Source organism: Hemibagrus wyckioides, linkage group LG10, assembly GCF_019097595.1.
Source record: "Hemibagrus wyckioides isolate EC202008001 linkage group LG10, SWU_Hwy_1.0, whole genome shotgun sequence".
In the NCBI taxonomy this organism is placed as follows: domain Eukaryota; kingdom Metazoa; phylum Chordata; class Actinopteri; order Siluriformes; family Bagridae; genus Hemibagrus; species Hemibagrus wyckioides.
In genome coordinates this window covers 21,608,755-21,628,548 of record NC_080719.1, presented here as the reverse complement: position 1 = coordinate 21,628,548, position 19,794 = coordinate 21,608,755, and the positions used below count along the sequence as shown (strand labels likewise).

Here is a 19,794-nt window from a genome sequence, read left to right as displayed (position 1 = left end):
TGCATTGAATAAAGAAGGATACATTGAGCTAAATGTTCTCTTATGTGCCAGAATGTTAATTACAATTCATAAAATGGAACCACCCACCAATCAAACCTTCAAACAAACCCAACAAACCACCAATTAAGCCATCAAACAAAACATCAAGTCAATCAAGCCATCAAACAAAACATCAAAGAAGCAAGCCATCAAAACACAATTCATCAATCAAATCAACAAACCATCAAAAAAATATCAAAAAAACATTAAACCATCAAACAAACACCAAACCATCAAAAACATAAAAAACCCATTAAACCATAAAACAAACATGAAACCATCAATAAAAACAGCAAACAAACCATTAAACCATCAAACAAACCCCAAACTGTCACAAAAACATCAAAAACATTAAAAAAAATCCCATTAAACCATGAAACACCAAACCATCAAAAAACATAAAAAAACCATTAAACCATCAAACAAACATCAAACCATCAATAGCAACAACAGCAAACAAACCATTAAACCATCAAACAAACCCCAAACTTCACAGAAACATCAAACAAACATCAAACAAACACCAAACCATCAAATAAACATCAAACAAACCATTAAACCATCAAACAAACCCCAAACTTCACAGAAACATCAAACAAACATCAAACAAACACCAAACCATCAAATAAACATCAAACAAACCATTAAACCATCAAACAAACCCCAAACTTCACAGAAACATCAAACAAACATCAAACACCAAACCATCAAATAAACATCAAACAAACCATTAAACCATCAAACAAACACCAAATCATTAAATAAACATCAAATAAACCTTGAACTGTAATACAAGCAATTCATCAAACAAACAAACCATCAATCACAACATCAATTAATAAATCAATTAAACAATCCAATATTATTACCATCGTAGACTGTGAAGGCCACAGGACACTTTATGTTTTCTTGCACTGAATTAGTTTAGAGATCAGCAGATATTATAAACATGCATTACCACTGCATATAATCTAATGAGATTTTTACTTCCACAATATGCAAAAGTTACAACTTTCACTGAGCTTGTAGCCTGCACCTTAAAATAATGTTGCTGTTTACATTAAGGGCATAAACTTCAAAAAATATTGTACTTAAACCAAGCACAGGATTGCCAAGGTCTGGGTTTTCACTAACATGACAATAACATGGCAATGTGTTATTTATATTCCTGATATACAAACAAATAACATGGAATATAAATAGACCATGATAAAATCTAAAGATTTACACCATGGCCTCAGCACAATAGCATACACTGGTTAAGAATGAAGTGCCTCCTGTCAGTCATTTTAGACACTTCACAAGCCACTGTTGAACATGGGGCAGAGTGTCATGAAAATAGGTGGGAATGGGATCAGGGTATTTAAAAAAAAAAGATTTGTATATCGAATACACATAATTAAGACCTGATCTTATTGACCTAATCCTACAAGAGACTCCAAATTTAATGAAGTGAAATAAAATTCAAATTGAGTCTGAGAGCTTTAAATGTTCCATGAATCAAGCTGATATGCAAGTGAGGTACATTACAAATAATCTCCTGTGACTCCACCCATGTCTCAAGTGATCAAAGTGAAGAACTGCTGCTTTAGCCGACAGATTATATACTGTTTGAGCAGTGACACTGACAAGGCAACAGCATTTTAGTAACACAAAATGTTGCTGCAAACGCTGTGTATTCTCTTTGCTGGTAAAGGCTTGTAGGTGGACAGTTAGAGACTATAGCTTGTGTTTATCCATGCACAGTTTCTGTTACTCATCTTTTAGCCTTCATCGGTTGTCAGTTTGTGACCACAGGGCTGCTGCTGGATGGATATTTTTGGTTGGTGGACTTTTCTCAACCCAGCCGTGATACCGAGGTGTTTAAACTTTGCAGGAACCTTGCTCCACCTGATACACTCATACTAGCGCAACACCCACTAACATGCCACTAGCATGTCAGTGTAACAGTGTGTTGGCTTATCTGCCTTCTGCTGTTTTTATGTTACTTTATATAGTCATAAAGGCACATAGAACAATGTGGCAACCTGATCCTATAGAATCACATGAGATGATGCTCGAAGCCGTACATCTCATCACACCTCTGATCTGTTTCAGCACCAGGACCTGATGCAAAGGCAAACCTGTTGTGGGTTTAATCTGTCTGTATTTTTTCCACATCCTCCTACTGGGATTCCTTTCATTGTATTTTTAATCATATGCTGCTGGCTCACCATTTCTGACCTTGCACCTTATCTGCTGAGCATTTAATAAGTACGGACTTTGCCTTGGACCTAATGTGTTAAAGGGGAAGTGTGAGCCTGGGTGCAGTTTCATACTGATGCTCAGATATATATTTTGACTTTAGCAGAGCAGTGTCCAATTTTTTACCTCTTTCTCTTTGTATTCATAGCTCCTCCATCCAACTTTAGGTGATAATACATCTGCACTTAAGTCATTCACATGGTAATAATGCACTTTTTACCATAAAAGAACGACTACACGTGCAAATAAAATTGAAATTGAGAGGTACACGTAAGAATTGTCCAACAGATATCTATTTAACCTATTTGGTCACATAAACACAATGTTGATGGCAACTAAACTGAACATAGACTAACGATTTAAAAAATTAACATTCAGTCAGTAATCCTGAATTTAAAGCCAAACACAGGAGGAGATATTCTCTAAAACTCTTCACACTGAATAAATTAGCAAGTGACAGGCGAACGTTTTTGTTCTTATGATACAACTGATATTCTTCTGGGCTGAGGGAAGCTTCAACCACATATGCCCCAAAAGTGTGGAGCCAGAAACATCATTAATTCAGTGCCAAGTGGCCTGGGGGATTTTCAGCATTTAAGCTGTCATCTCCCATTGGAAAGCTCGCTCGCTCTTGCACTCTCTCGCTCTGTCTCAGCTTCTACAAGTGTGTAGAAGAACAGTCACTTCTTCACTCTCTCACGTCTCCTTTCTCTCTATTTCTCTCATAGGAGCTAAACCATCAAGGGATTCATTCACTTTTGGAAAATAATTGCAACTTGGCAGACAGAGAGCCAGAACAGCCAGTTAAGCCTATCACCATATCTATCACCATAGAGTCAAGAAGTAGTTACCACAGTTCTTAATTTTGAGACAGCAAGTGTGTTACAACAAATCATCATCTCTCAGATTCCCATGCTTCCATATCCCACTGTTATGCAAAATTCAGAGGAACTCTAATAAGTAAAAACAATACTGGTGGACTTCATATATACGTGAAATTAAAGAAAAGCTTACATAATAATCTTTATAATTAACAAGTGATCTTTTGTAATTAAATTCTGAAGTTACTTTAAAAGAATGTAAACTTTTTAGATTGACTTATTGGCCGATTTTCATTTTGGTTAGTGGTTTCCTACATTACCCAGAATGCCATTCATCTACCTGCTGATAGTGGTGTAGTGGGATTTATGCTACACTCATGGTGGCTTGTAAGTGCTACTTTGCAGGCTGAAATAATGTTATTTATCAGAGCGTTTGATACATGAAGTGGAAAAAAAAGGATGCCTCCATAAAAGTGTGGATTTCATTTCCTTCATCAAAGCACATAAAGCTCATGAACAGCTAGTGCTAGCACATTCTTACAGTTCCATGCATGAGAGGCTGCTGCTTAGCACATAGGACTAAAACTGCAGCATAACAACAATAACGACAATAGCGAGTAGCTCAAAAACAAGCTAGCTGGCTAACATTAGCAATAACGCCAGTGTTAAAGATTACCTTTTCATAGCAGTGATTAGTATGTACAGTGTTAGTGATTTATATGTACTGTCTGTAACTGTAACTGATATAAAGCCAATACTGCTGTGAACTAATTTAACAGTAAGTAAGGGGGAATTTACACAGGGCACAGTGTGAGCAGCCATGTTCCATGATCCATATGAAATGGATAGCATTAGCATTAGCTCTTAACTTTGAAGCTTATACAGACACTCAAAGCCATCATGCTTCTTATGTCATAGAGGCAAGACAAGGCTCTTCTGTAACTCAGAGTCATATAGCTGTGTTGCATTCTGGAATTTGGAGTCCAGTGTTTGCTTGGATTTCTCATTAATATCATATGAAAAATGGTGCTTAAAATATTAAGCTCTTGCTTCTTTTAGGAGCTAACAGTAAAATCTGACCACCATCTGTTATGTTTGAGATTATTTATTTATTTTAGTATTCCTTCACTTTAACATGAACCTTGTGTAGAACTTTCCACTCATGTGGTGATAGTGTTGGTGATTCCACAACTGGCAGAAACAGAGTGGTGCTCTCCTAGTGTTGTTTAGTTTTTTTGGTCAGGGTAATCAGGAGCAATGAGTAGCTGTATGTACAAAGGGCAATAGGGAGTGTAAAGGATAGCTCACAGAGGCTGCTCTGCCCATGACCCGCATCTCAAGGTTGGAAGGAAAAGCTCAACCCAAGGGTGCAAAGCAGAAAGAGAATGCACACTTGCAGGACTGCTGTCAGGGTGTGCACTGAAGGGGAAAATGGAATCTCTGGCATTCCCAAACCCCTCACTCCTCCCCATTCTTCCAACTTCTGCCACATTGTCCCCCAATCATGGCTTTTCTCTCACATGTCCTCCATGCTAACGTGTTAAAGAGATCACCCTAGTGTTCAAGGATGATGCTCTGCTGGCTGCCTGTCCCCTTAGGGGACCCATCAACATCGTAGAACGGGTGTGTGGAAGAAGTGGGCCACCAATCATGAAATGTCAGACTGGGGGCATGTGATTGAACACTATGTCAAAAGACAGACAAATATTTGCTCTCTGGGACTCTGAGGAGATGAATCTCAGAAGCTAGAGTGTGCCACTTCATAGCTATGCCAAGACAAACGATCGATTGTCACTGCACAACCTGCTTGGTTTGGATAAACCCTGTGCCGTTACCGTTAGGTCATTATCCAAGATTTAAAGATAAATACCAAAGTCAGCGTACATTTACGGCATTTGGCAGACACACTTATACAGAGCAACTTACATTTAATTACATTTTTTAATACAACTGAGCATTAAGGACCTTGCTCAAGGGCACATCAGTGACAGTTTGGCAGACCTGGGATTTGAACTCACAACATTCCGATCCTTCCAACCCCAGTGCCCCCACTGACAACAGATCAACATGACAAAGACAGTGGAATATATAAAGTGTTAACTGTTAGGATTTTTGGATCTTCATTTTGTCACGTCAGTTGTGTTGCAACTTCCTTCCTGCGCCACAAATATCTGATGGCTTAGACATATTCAAAGAGCATTTAAGTATTCACAATATATATATATATATATATATATATATATATATATATATATATATATATATATATATATATCATTTAAGAATATAAATGTATTGCAGATTATTTGGCATTACATACAGTGTTAACAATATAATACAAAAAGAAAAGTTTATTTTTCACATCAAGAGTAAGAATGACTGTGTGCTACCTGGTACAGTTTGAAAGCTAACATTATCTATCAGGCTGACAAATCAATCCTACAGTTGATGGTATAACCATGAGCACAAAGTAACTGTACACACTGTGCAGATAAAGAATTTGGACCTGAGAATTGAACATCACTTACAAAACCATAGACATGGATTTGCTCCCACTTTTCTGCTTAAACAGCCTCCAGTATTTTGGGAAGGATTTCTACTAGATTCTGGCCTATGGTTGTTGGGATTCACCCAAAAGAGCATGAGAGGTTGGGCACTGATGTCCAGCAATGAGGCCTGGCACAATGTCGGTGTTCCAATGTTGAGTGGGATTGAATCAGTCAGGGTTCAGTGTAGGACACTTTTCCACTCCAACCTTAACACCATGTCTTCATGGAGCTTCATGTGCTGTGTGCACAGGGGCATTGTCATGCTGGAACAGGGTTTGTGAAATTGTTAAGCAGAGGCATTCTATACAATTGTGTGTTTCAAACTTTGTGGCAGCAGTTTGGGGAAAAACACATATGGAAGTGATGGTAAGGTATCCATAAAACTTCATCCATAAAGCATATCTGCCACATATTAAAGAAAAGTAAGACCCTATGACTAAAACTGAGAATAGTACACAGATAGCCAGGTTACAGGTTCACAACCCTGTTCCTGGAGAGCCTATTACCCATTTTTTCACATTTTCCCAGATAATAAGAAAGATACTTTCTGAGTTGGTGTGTGCCAAAGCAGGGAAATCACAAAAAAGTTGCTGGAACAGGACAAACCTATATGATAGCTAGTTGCAATTTTTTTTTTTTTAAAAAAAAGACACAATCAAACACAATCCAGATTCTTAATGCAAGCCATCATTTTGAAACCTTTATGTCCATAAAAAACCATTACTTACTCATAAATATATGATTTTACGTTACAAAGAAATGTACGGGTTTCCATCTGTCTCCTTCATTTGCAAAAGATGGCTTTGCCACATTTCTCTGGCCTGACCACATGGCAGCTGTAGATGACCAGGACTACAGCAAGTCTCATGGGTCGAGGTTCTAGCACTTCATATTTTACTGCCCCTTGGTACCAGCTTGCAGTCTGTTCCTTGATTAGTTAGAGCCCCTATTCTAGCAAGCAAGAGAAAAGAGGAAGAGAGGGGAAAAAAAATCAATCCATATTTCCATAATCCACACTGCTGCCCATCTCTTCTCTCTCTCTCTCTCTCTCTCTCTCTCCTTCACTCCCCTGGGGTAAACTAACCCCTCCACCCCTATCTACGGCCTACAACTGTCATTACGTTCCTGCAACAATAACAGGATAGACAAAAGGGGGCCTGCAGAGATTGGGTCTGCTGCTGCCATATGCTGGCTAACTTGAGGGAAAAAAAGGGATTTCTCCAGCTACAGAAGGAGCATCTCTACAAAGAGGAAAAGGAGCTTAATCCTGGTAATGAGGCGACTGAATGAGAGGCTTTTTGTGGACTTACAAAAGGCCGATCCATCTGTACACATTGCGTAAAATAGCCATCTTACCAAAACCATGCCGGTGAACAACACAGAAAAGAAAAAAAAAAAATAAAACAGTGCAAAGATCTGACTGTTGATGCTTTTAAAGGCATAGGTTTCTCCAACCACAAGGTGTGTTTTCTTTTCTTTATTCTTTCTGCTTATTGCACTTGTTGTTAGGGAGCAGGCAAAGCCTGCAGCATCACTGCAAACACTCCAACTTCAAAGCACACAGTCACTTAGACTGGGCAAAAACAAGGACTTACTCATATTGGTTTCTCCCACTGTCTTCTTTTTTTGTTCAGTAGTCTGTTCTGTTTAGTGTTCGAAGAACTGCTAACAGACCTTTCAACATGAGTAAAAGGCAGTAGCATCAAACCACAATATGTTGCAGTGAAATCAAGAATCACTCCATTTTCATGGCCACTGAAAGTCATTATTGAACAGAAGGTGTGTATTTGTGAAACTAGGCATAGGAGTAAAATTTTCATTCTCTAGATTAGCACAAGAACATATGGTATATGGACAAAAAGTATACACTACACCAACACCTATATGAGGTGTTTTAATGAAACTGTTGCTGCAAAATTGGAAACAAATGCTCTCGGCATGCTGTAGCATTAAGATTTCCTTTCACTGGTACTACTGGATGCTTAACACTTGACATCAACAGTGTGTATCCTATGGTGGGTCACTTGTGCACTGCCAACCTACATAATGGAGACAGGTCAGCACCATGCGAGTGTCCCCCAACTGAATAAACAAACTAGTGTTGTGTCTCTATTTCCATACTTATGTACTATTCTAGACCTTTTATTAAGTATGAACACTGCTTTTCCTATTACAGTTTGTGTTTGAATTTAAAAAACCTCTTCAACTTACTGAAAGCACAGAGCTTCATGAAGACATGGTGTGTTAAGGTTGGAGTAGAAGAACTTGAGTGTCTTGCACAGAGCCCTGACTCAACCCCACTGAACACCTTTGGGATGAACTGGAACGAAACACAGACTTCGTGCCAAGCCTTCTTGTTGGATCTGTGCCTCTTCCAGCTGAATCCCAACAGCCATGTTCCAAAACCTAGGAAAACCTTCCCAGAACAGTACAGCAAGCATGGTTTGGGATGGGATGTTCAATTCTCAGGTATTTACAAGCACTGGCCACCTAATGGTTTGAATTGACTATGCTTTTGAGTCAAGTGGCTGCAGCTTTCCATCATCATCTGGTGTTAAAGTAAATTGTACAGAGATATAATATCAGGAACACACCAAAACTGGCAACGTACAGAACATGCTAATGGTGCAAACATAGTTCTGGATGTGTACTGGTCAACATTACAGAAGCGAAATTATTGTTCTTACATGTTTAAAAAAACAAACATACAAACAAACAAAAAAAATGCATGTTGTCTAGATTTCAAATGGCTCCCTTTCCCTTAATCTATGCACTACATGCAGTCTGAAATATTAACCACCAGGATGTCCTGTAGTGTACTTACAAAAAAAGGCCATTTGAGAAGTTTTGGTTTCAGTCTATCTAAATTAGTCTTGCAACCTCAGGAACACAATCAATATTCAGATTTGATTCACTACATCAGACAAGTTTACATACAACAAGTTGCCTGTCTCTTAAATAGTCTGCCATTAAGAAATTCTGTTGTAAGAAAAATGCAGTTATGGAAAAATAATAATAATATTGCATTATTCTGATAATACTCCAGAAATGATTAATTATAATTCTAACATCATATATATATAGGTTTAGGTTAGGTTTATTATTAGGCGTGTCGTCATACATCATCGTGAATGTGCTGTTACTGTAGTAAAGAACAAGTGCATTAATATAAACCTGTGATTTGGCCTGCAGCTGAGACTACTGTCAGAGCTCCTGACACCAATCAACACCTTACCAATCAGACTCAAGTCGTTTTTGATTACTAAAGCCTGATGATTCCTGTGCACAAAATACAGAATTACAGAACATTTTCATTTTTATATAGTCATACACACTGAAATGCACTACATCTGGAGATATAAGGGGGGATTATTAAAGCATTCATAAACATTGTGAACATTCTGAGCAATATGTCTTTTGCCATCCTGATATGTTCCCTATAGTTATTTTTTAAAAAAGGGTTTTTTGTTACTGTTTCTGCATGTACTGGTTGTATTTGGTTAATGTGAAACCTAAATTTAAAAATAAAAATAAAAATAAATCAAATCCCAGCTGCAAAACTCAGGGCACAACAATCACCCAACGATTTTAAAGCCTTGGCCATTTCAGCTCATTTAGCCATAGTCTGACTTGGCTCAGCTTCTCAGTGAGCCCCACAGCTGGCATTCCTTCAGCACCAAAGCCATCCCTTGCTCAGCTCACTTGCTAGGTTCAGGGTCTTAATTGGCTTTGCTCACCCAGTTATCATCATAGCATTTGTTATTAATGTTCATTAGTTAGAGGAGACAAACAAAGCCATACTGAGAAAGCATAAGACCGATCTCAGCGATCTTAAATCCCTCCTTACAAGTAGCACTCTTCCAAGAAGTAATACAGAGGTAATAAATAGTTCATCTAAAATGTTGGTTAGTAAATATCACCTGTTAATGTCAAGAAACTATGTTAAAACATATGAGATACCAAACCATAATGTCTCAACAGTAAACTATAAAAATAAACTAGAATATTAATATTATAAGCTATAACAAGATAAAGACATACATATAAGATACTATACCACATTTTCAAGAATTATGTGATACAAAGCCATATTTATACTAATTTATAATATTAAGTCTTCATTGACTTTGCTCACTCACTTATCATCATAGTCTTTGTTCATTAATGTTCATTAGTTAGAGGAGATAGCAAAGGCAAACTGAGAAAGATTAATCAGAGAGGTCTTAAGTCCCTCTTCACAAGTAGCATTTTTCCAGGGAGAGGTGAGAAATAAAAGCCGCATGAGCTTGGATCTGAGGAAAGTTGTAGTGCATGAAGCCCCAGACTCATCAACACAGCAGCTGTTTGTGTTTTGAGTTGATGTGAGCATGCCAACATTACAGTTTTCTTACTGTTTCACACTGTAAGCAGTTGCAAGAGTGCAAACGTCAGATGCAGGGAAATTTGCAAGAAACAAGTTTTACTTTCTATGAGACACTATAGACCTGCTGGTTACAATGAGAATGCTAACTCAATCAGTCTGAACTCTCACTGCACATTCACAAACACGTCTACTTCACTACCGCTTCAAAGCATTCCTGAAACTCTGGTTAAAATCTACTGTATATTTTCCCCATTGATACACCAAAAATAAAAAACACACACTATTCATCTGGTGTACCACACACTGCTTTTTGTAACAGTTCCCTGGAGATTTCTGCTAAGATGTTCATTACAACAAACTCCTGCACTGAAATAAGCAGAATTTAGTCATTTAAAATGAACAATACATACAATGATTTATATAGAATATAAATATATAGGGAGCTGGTTTTGCTAGCTGCTGCAGTCTTCTCTATTTGTTCGAGCTTTCCTCCTGTAATGTCTGCAGACACAGATGATTTAGATTTTTGAATATTCTGCTGAATATGCTCATGAATATTCAAATATTCTACAAGGGGAAGAGAAGTCCAGTATATAGTACACTGTAATAATAATGCAATAAATGAAAAGCAGCGGCAGTATGCTGATAATATGAGAAACCCTTCTGTGGAACGTCATCCTATCATCTGAAATCAAAATATAGAGGTTTAAAGTACACTTGCTCAACTTGACTGAGAATGTTTACAGTAGACTCATCTCATGCTCCTTTGAAAACTGAGATCTTCCTATATGTTTTGAAATAATAAAATAAAATAAAATAAAATAATAAAGAATAGAACGACCCAGGCTTGCTGTAACAAATCAAAATGTTTGCAAAGATGATTTAATGTAACAGAGGTAATAAAATAAAATGATAGGATGATGTCCCACAGAAGAGTCTTTCATATAATCTGCATTCTACTGCTGGTTTGCTTTTATTAAATTATTATTGCAATGAATTATGTATTGAATTCTCTGATGCATGTAGAATAGTTCAACATGCAGGAAGGAGCACATTCGGCTGAATGTCCAAAAATCAAAATAATCTGGGGCTGCAGGCATTACAGGGTGAAGCTCAGTGCTGATTTACTTTTCAGGGGGGAAAAGCTTGCCTAAATATTAATTATGGTGCTGCTTCTTGTAACCATCATAATAATTATTATTAAATTACATTTCAAATAAGCATTCAAGTCCATTTTTCCCACTGTCTTATTACAGTGTGTGTTACTTCCCTATTTGTGCATAGTTAGCATATGGAATGATACTAGTTTTGTGGTAGACATTATGAATGACAGATGACAAAATAAGAGATGGTGATAAATTAAAAACCAATCCTAGCATTTTAATTTTAATGCATGTTGCTGATCAATTTGGATTTTAGAGATTAAGGTCCATTGGTTCATGTATCTGAATTTCTTCCCGTCAACCCAATTAGGGCTTCAGTCACTTGTGAAGGAGATGGTCAATTAAAAAGACGTCTGCCAGACTGAACTGACCACCGTGCAGTGGACTAAAACCTGCCCAAGATCTCAAACTATGGCCAAATCTGATTCAAAGAATACAAGAGTATAGGTGGTTCGTTTTCACCAAGACTGCTCATCAGTGTGTCTATAAGTTACTAAGTACAAGATAAAAGAGCAAAACCTCTCACTAGGTGCATGTCTCTTAGCTAACATCAAATGGTTTTATTGTTATTCTGGCTGCCTGATCAGAAACAAATAATAATTAATTAATCACTCTAAAGTGTAAATGCCCATTAAATGGAAGCCTTAACAGCAGCTGGCAGTTGGAGTTCCGCTGGTTTTCTCCATGCCAGTTCATGTTCAAAGACAACAACATGGTTCGTAAAGGAACTGATAAAAAAATATATAGAAAGAAGCATACGGTATATGTATGTTTACAGGAATTGTTTTCACACCTTTAAAAAGTTTTCCTAGATAGTCATTTTACCACAATGATTCCATTGTTGTTTATTCTTCCAGTAAATACAAGTGCTCTCTGCAATTTATACAATCACTTACGTACTCTTTTGTAATGCTAAGTGCTGGCTGAGATGATCTGCTCTGCTATTTAAACTCTTCATGCACTAGCAGTCTCACATCAAATGCTTGAGAGTTTCCTTATGTTTAAACCTGGCAAATGAATCATATCAGTGAAACTCATTTGAAATCTGTCTAAATTTTTGGCCATATCTAACTCTTCACACAGGTCTCTTCAGGTCGTATCATTTAACAGTTTTTTACCTTCTTAAAATGTTTAGCTCTTTACATCTATGGAAGTGTATTTCCAACGCTCGAAAAAAAAAAAACTGTGAATGCTCTCAAAATTATGAGATACTAATGGATTATGAAATGTTAAAAGTTAATGATTAGATATCAATTCATTTTTTCAAGAAACAAAGTCACAAATATGAGATATGCTAATTTTTCAACACAACAATAATTATGAGAATTAAATCAGAATTTCAAGAGATCATCTAGTTATTTTGAGAAACTAAGTCAGAATGATGAGATATAGTCATAATTTCAAGAAAGAAAAAAGTCATTAGATAAAACAACATCATATTGATAAGTCATATTGTCTTATGTTAGAATCATACTAAAAATTATGACTTTTTGCCACTTTTTGTGAGAGAAATGTACTTGATTACCTGCAGTCTATTTTCTTCCTATTACAGTAACCACTGAGGTGGGGATGTGGGAGGAAAGGGAAGGATTAAAAAGAGATGGGGGTGCAGTGCAGAAGGAAGGAGGGGGGGTCATGGATGAGGTGGTGAGGTCCATATGAACAGAAACGAGAAAAGAAGCAGGGAGGGAGGAAGGGGAAGGAGGAAAAAAGTTGCGCTGTTTCCAACCTGGTCTCCAAAGTCCTGGGGGAACTTCCACAGCACTGTCGGATCTGTAAGCAATTGACAGACAGCATTAATCAGTGGCTGCACAACGCCATGCACACCATTCAGAACACATACATATTAATGAAAGGGGTGGGGGCAAAAGGGTGGCTTCTCCTGTGTGCCGGCACACTGCCGCAGTGTGCAGGAGCATGAGGAGCTCTGCATATGCTAATATCATCAGTCATGCCAAGACCCACAGACATATAAAATGTATGAAATTTTTATATTTTCTTTTGAAGATAATGTAATGCATTATTGCTATTCTTACAGGTAAAAGTATGAGACTGAGGGGTTTTATATGAAACATGAAGTGCTGAGGTTAGTCCTTCCTTAAACTACACTACAGAGAATATGATGTACAAATATGAGTCAAATGAAAATCTTCTTGTTGGTGTTCTTTGGCCACTGTTTATTTTAAATGTGGAGCATTTTTTTTACATAATCTCTATTTTGTTCAATGCAAGTGTTTCTTCCAGAGGGAGGGATCTTCCAGCTGCTAATTTCTGCCACACATTTAATGTTTTCTTTTATGAACACACATCGCTGTGAATATACTAATAACCAAATAGGCAACTAGTGAACTGTTAATACTTTCAGGTCTAAAGTTTATTACCTTTTATTAAATCTATGATTTTAAATTTAGACATATGCTACACATTAGCAAAATAATATTCTGTTCTGTTCAGTCTCAGACACACAGCCAGCAACACAGTGAGACTGTAAAGATCACACAGCGGTTTACTGAAGGTCAATTAAATAGAGCAAACAGCCAGAGAGTGAGCCCCAGGATGCACAGAATCCGTACACCTCTACATCCTCCTACTCGGTGAAATGCGAAAACAAATCCAACTCAAAAATACTATTTTAGGAAAGATTTTCAAGAGGAAGCAACTTGGTTTGGCACACTGTAGCTACGGTTAGCATTCAAGTCATTCTTTGTCTATCTAAAATGTTGCTTAATGAATAAACTGGAGCAAAGGAAACCATTTTAAAGCTGCATCACTGCTTGGAAAAGTGCAGGAAAGCTAGGTTCACACATTTCTGTAGCATGGATCTTCTCCTATTATTACTCATTCTTTTTAATAAAATAATTATTAGTATGATAGGCCATGTGCAGCATGCTTATTGCTTTTATCTTTCGCTCAAAAGAACACAAGTAACCCTTGTCTTTCTTTCTTTCTTTCTTTCTTTCTTTCTTTCTTTCTTTCCTTCTTTCATCCGTTCTTTCTTTTTTTTGTTCTTTCTTTCATTTTTTGTTCTTTCATTCCTTCTTTTTTTCTTTCTTACTTTCGTTCTTTCTTCCATTTTTTTTCATTCTATTTTTAGTTCTTTCTTTCTTTCTTTCTTTCTTTCTTTCTTTCTTTCTTTCTTTCTTTCTTTCTTTCTTTCTTTCTTTCGTTCGTTCGTTCTTTCTTTGCCTCCTACTTATTTTACTGCCTGTTTTACTGTCCATCCGCAGCAAGAAGGTATTTAGACAGTGAAACTAACCTGACTTGGATGTTTGAAGGAAGAAAAGGGAAGACCAAGGTACCTTACATAATCCCCTCACAAGATTTCACAGACTCTGTCTTAAGAATTTTACAAAGACCAAATATCCTTCTCCCCAGGGAGTATAAAGCCTTCATCTGATTTGGCAGAGTTAGGTCAATTTTATGCTGATTTTATGGGTGAAAGGATGAGAACCACTGCAGGGGGAGAAAAACAAAACAAGGGAAATGTGATCTGATTGAGTAAAGAGTAAAATATAGGGAAGGAGATTGCTGAAAATAAGGAGATGGACATGGCACAAAACCAGGACAGTGTTAAGGAAGAAATTAGGTACAAGGAGAAGTGAAAAGAAAAAAGAACGGGGAGAGGGAGGGGTAAACATGGCACATCAAACCCCAACCAACAGCCCCCAACCCAAAGCCCCCCCCAACACACACACACACACACAGACACACACCCCCAGACCCCCTCCCCAAACAATACACCTTCTGTAGAGCATATCCTGGAGGGTCTCATAGTAAACCATACCTCAAGACACATGCTTATTCATATGAACAAAACTTGCAAATCACACTCCCTATGGGACTTTCTCACCATAGCAGACTGACATGAAAAGGCCAAAATTCAGATGAGCTCTTGTCATAAAGCTCCACTCCTCACTGTCCACTCTGAATGAGATCTGTTCACTAGTCAAAGGTAAAATTTAATATTTCATCAAAAACTTCTAAAAGTTTTAGTGTATGGAGGAGCTCTCTTTATCTACCTATGAACATTTTGAAAACAAAATTTAAAAAGTAGACTTTCCGAAGCCTAACACTTCATACTTATAACTGGCTTACAGTCACTGAATCCACAAAAAACAGGACAAGTGATCTGTTAATCAGTGGAAAATAGCGGGCCAAGATCATTGTTCATTCTGATTTAGTCTCCAACTGTCTCCTTTTTTGAGGTGGGGTTACACCAGGGAGTGTGGTGAGATAAAGGCCCCTGTCTGAGGGTGAAAAGCTGTCAAAGGGAAGCAGGCACGTTGCCTCCACCGGCTCCCACTGCCATATTGTTAGCGTTTTTGCGTGAGGGCGAAACGCACGGGGCGGACAGACACAAAGGGGATTAATGGGTTAAGGCTGAAAGTTGAAGGTTACGAGGGGAAACCTCACCCCTACTGCTGAGCCAGAGAGAAATGTCACCGTGACAGACCTGAGGCTGCTTAATCCCCTGCCTCACACACACACACACACACAGGCACCCGCCCTAACAGCCTTCTTTCTGCACCCCCCCACCCCCGAGCCTGGCTCAGTGAGAGCTTGCCTGTTCCCAGCAGGTCTGTGAACTGCCCCAAGTCGGCACACACACATGTACTGGATGCATACATTAGCATAAAAAGCTGGAAACAAGCACGAGTTGCACACTAAACAATTTAGTATAAAAAACACATAGGCCTAATGTACACAAGATTTACTAATGTGCTATTCATTTTTTTATGCAACAACTTTTCATACTGGCTACTTCAGGCTGTGAACAATACATTCAAAGTAGAAAAAAAAATCTAATGTCTGTATGGTAGCCTCTACAGTATCCCATGAGTTTTGAAAGTGGTGGCAGTGTTACATGTAACCATCATTGCTTTCATTGTACCAAAATGACCACCTGAGTAGGTCTTAAAATGTGTTGTCTATGACAGTGAGGGTGGGGAAACAATCTAGCGCTCTTCAGTCAGCTTGGACAAAGTCATTTGACTGGGCTGCAGACGGAGACTAATGGGTGAGAATTGAAATCACCTCAGAGGAGCGAGCTATTTTCGACTGTATCACACTGAAAGTGTAGCCGCTGGCAGGCTCAGGAGTACTGATCCCCAAAGGCCTTCATACCAAGCTAACCTTCAAGAGTATGGCAACACACTGGCACTTGCAGGCGTGGGCAGTGCAGGTCAGCCTTTAATCGATGTTTGGCCATCCCGGGGATACCTATCCTTACAAGTCGATATGTGTCTCTTTGATAGAGCCCAGGCAGAGGGAAACGGGTTAATAGGTGTGTAGTGGAGAAAGAACGGCATACTATGTCAGCTGACATCACGTTTTATCATGTCTGTCTGTTGGCCCTCTGGATAGAGATACTAGGAGGGTATACACATTGCAGTAATAGATATAACACACATACACTGGTTAGCTGTGTGCTTGTCACTGAGCATTAACAGAACTGCTGGTGTGTTCAGTTTAATTATGGATCAAGTGTGAAATAAGAAATCTGAAATAACAAATATGGCTGATGTTTGGATGGAATTAATTATCAACTGATACTGGAATTAGATTAATACTCTTCTAGCTCATTGGAAAACTGCCAGAGTTCATAAGAAGGTGAGAGGCACAATGAAGGTCTTTGTCACTGTTAAACAAATAAGTACTTCTTTTCTTTACTGTTAAAATACAGTGTCATATCAGTTTGCTTTCTAGGCACAGCATGGTACATGCAAGAGTGTGAATCCTAAACACAACTGAAAATTTTCCACACTCTAGCTACATGCTTTCTGTTTTCACTACTAAGGTGTATTGCATCTTACACTTTACTAAAAAAAAAGTTCCATAAGTTGAAATCTATAAGTGGAGCCACTATGCATGACAGTTTTAATATCATCATCATCAAAATCTCAAGAGTCGTTGTTAAATTTTGCAAGTTAACATGCACCCTGCTATATAATTTTAATATCTTGTGGTGAGCCTTAGGACAAACAACCGTGTAAATCCTGACAACATACATCATCCTCTCCTCTCATTCTCGGCCAGAGGTTAAACTGCTGAACTCTCACCCTCCTTGGCAAAGTCTTCATTTTTCTTTTTTCCCCTCTCCTTTATCCCGTCCCCTTATCTATAAAAGATTTATTTCACAGTATGTCGTAGTGTGGATTATCCTACTCGATGCCCCAGAACAAAGGCATTGTCTGCCTTTGCTAACAGGTCTGTGCAAAGAGGCAGCCTGTTAGAGGAAGCTGCAGCTACTTAACACCCACAATAATGCCATTGTGAGTGGCCCATTGGCAGGGTCTTGGGTTTTCTTTTGGGCCTCATCTAGACTTTGTGTGAGCGAGTCAAGAAACTGGGAGAAAATCCCATCAAGCAGTCGTGTGAGAGTTAACTAAGGTAACCTGCTGTGAACCTGATGAAGATGTCAGCTAAACATATGGCCTAAAAAAATCTATTGTCAGAACACAGGGTGTTTTTTTCTCCCCCCACAGAATTAAAAGCTGTGCAGAAAGGGGAGGGAGGACAGCATCTTTGAGCCAAGAGCCGGGAATAACAGTGGTCATCACTTTACTTCTGGACCAGTAACTTTATTCCACCGACAAGCAACTCCTCCAACTGAGCTCACAATTAAAGAGCCAAGCAGATTAGTGAACATCTTTGAAGCTCAGACAAAAAGAAAATACTCCAAGTTTTTTTTTTTCTCAAACCTGAGTGCAAGCCGCAAATTGCATTACATTTCATGCTACTTTAGTAAGCAATGACCTCGAGAATGGATAGAGTATACTGTGATGACATGCTTTTTAAAGTTATCACGATAGTCACTTGAGGTCTGTGAACCTTTTATAGTGGTAGGAGAAACCCATGAATATCTGCACTTCTATAAGAAAAATTAACTAGTTATTTGATCAGTAGTAAAGACTGAAGAATAGTGAGTATTCACTACTGAACTATTTTGACCTTCAGAAAACATGCCAAACCCTTGGGATTTGTTTTGGAGTGAGCAATAGTTTGATGAGGATGGATGTTGTGACACACTTCCTAACTTTCAGAACAGGGTTAAGTCTAGACAAGTTGAAAAGTCTCTCTCAAAAACAGAAATTTTTATGGGAAATAGTAAATTTTAGTCAAGAAGTTAATCATATGATCAGCAACAATACTCACATATGCTGTGGCATTCAAGCCATGATCTATTGGTATAAACGGGCCCCAAAGTGTGCCAAGAAAACATTCCCCACACCATTACCCCACCTCCACCAGCCATGGACTGGGTCCATGATTTCATGGTGCTGATGCCAAATTCTGACCCTGGCATGTAAATGTAACAAGAGAACACCCACTTATGTATTTTTTGTTTATTATTTTTGGCTGACAAACAATGTCAGAGGAAAACAATGTGGTCTTCCGCTTTTGGAGCCTATGATCATGCACTACTTACAACTGGCATTGGGGAGAACCTGCAGAACTAACATGAAAGATATGAACAGCTGCAAAAAGAAAATGTGTTCATTTTAAGTTTGCATAAACAAGTGCTGAACTGGACTGGATGTAATTTCCTGTTCCTGTACAAAAAAAACATTTTTATTCTCAACACCACCAAATGAGGATTTCACCATATTTACATCACAATATGGAACACATGTCGGCAGCTTCATTTGCATAATTTACATATGCTTAAACCTCTTAGTAAACAGTGAGGAAGAAAATTTGAGACATATATTTCTATGTCTAAATTCATGAAGCTAGATCAGGGTGCACCCTAATTTCACAGCTTCACGACTGTGTGGAGAAGCATATGGATGTCGGCTATGTGACAGTCCCAGCATATCACTGTATATTAGCGCAGTCTGTCACAATACATGTCCAAAGCCAGGAATATTTCTCAAGTCTGCAAGTGTTTTTTTCTGTGTACTATTTAATTCAGGGGCTAAAACCGCAATGCCATAACAGAATAATAAAGAATACTGAAATAACTCTTTAAATCCTGACTCTATAGTCATTTGCAGAGGTACACCTATCACGGTGTCATAACAGCCATCAGTCTGCGTTATCGCACCGTAGGCTACATCTCACGGACATTAAAATGTCTTTACCTCTTAAAGGGGGGTGGCCGCATCTCCCGTTTGGGTGTGTGAGCAGAAAAGCTGGAGAAGGGCTGCAGCAGGTAATCACAAGTTGCAAACCATATGCTCGCACCATCTGTCTCACATGTCACACGTACACGCGCACACATCTAAAACAGGCTACCTAAAGAGTCGATTAAACAACAAATAACAATTGGCCAGCAGACTCTCTCTCTTTCTCTCTCTCCCTCACACACACACACACACACAGGCCGTGCATAAGGCATGCAACCTGCATTCTGCTTATAGGTTTAAAACTACAAAAGCCCAGCAAATATCATCAGATTATGTATCTACTATATTGAGGATCAGTATAGATACTTTGGATCACTCTCACATTCATTAGTCAAATAAACATTTTATAAATCAAATTCAAATTCAAATTTTATTCGTCACATACAAAATCATACACAGTACGACATGCAGTGAAATGCTTATTATGACTGTCCTACAACTGAAGAAGAGTATAAAGTAAAGTGTGTGGACAAGAAAAGTATAGGG

The 19,794-nt window shown here is 38.3% G+C and overlaps 1 protein-coding gene across 2 annotated transcripts in view; it reads right to left on the bottom strand.

The window, feature by feature from the left end:
* Positions 1-19,794, bottom strand: part of dennd1b (DENN/MADD domain containing 1B) — an 81,788-nt gene that overhangs the window by 48,982 nt on the left and 13,012 nt on the right. For both annotated transcript variants that reach the window (XM_058400715.1, XM_058400714.1), the window contains exon 3: positions 12,909-12,952. In XM_058400715.1, coding sequence (XP_058256698.1) covers positions 12,909-12,952 — 44 coding nt within the window. The remainder of the gene's footprint in view (positions 1-12,908; positions 12,953-19,794) is intronic.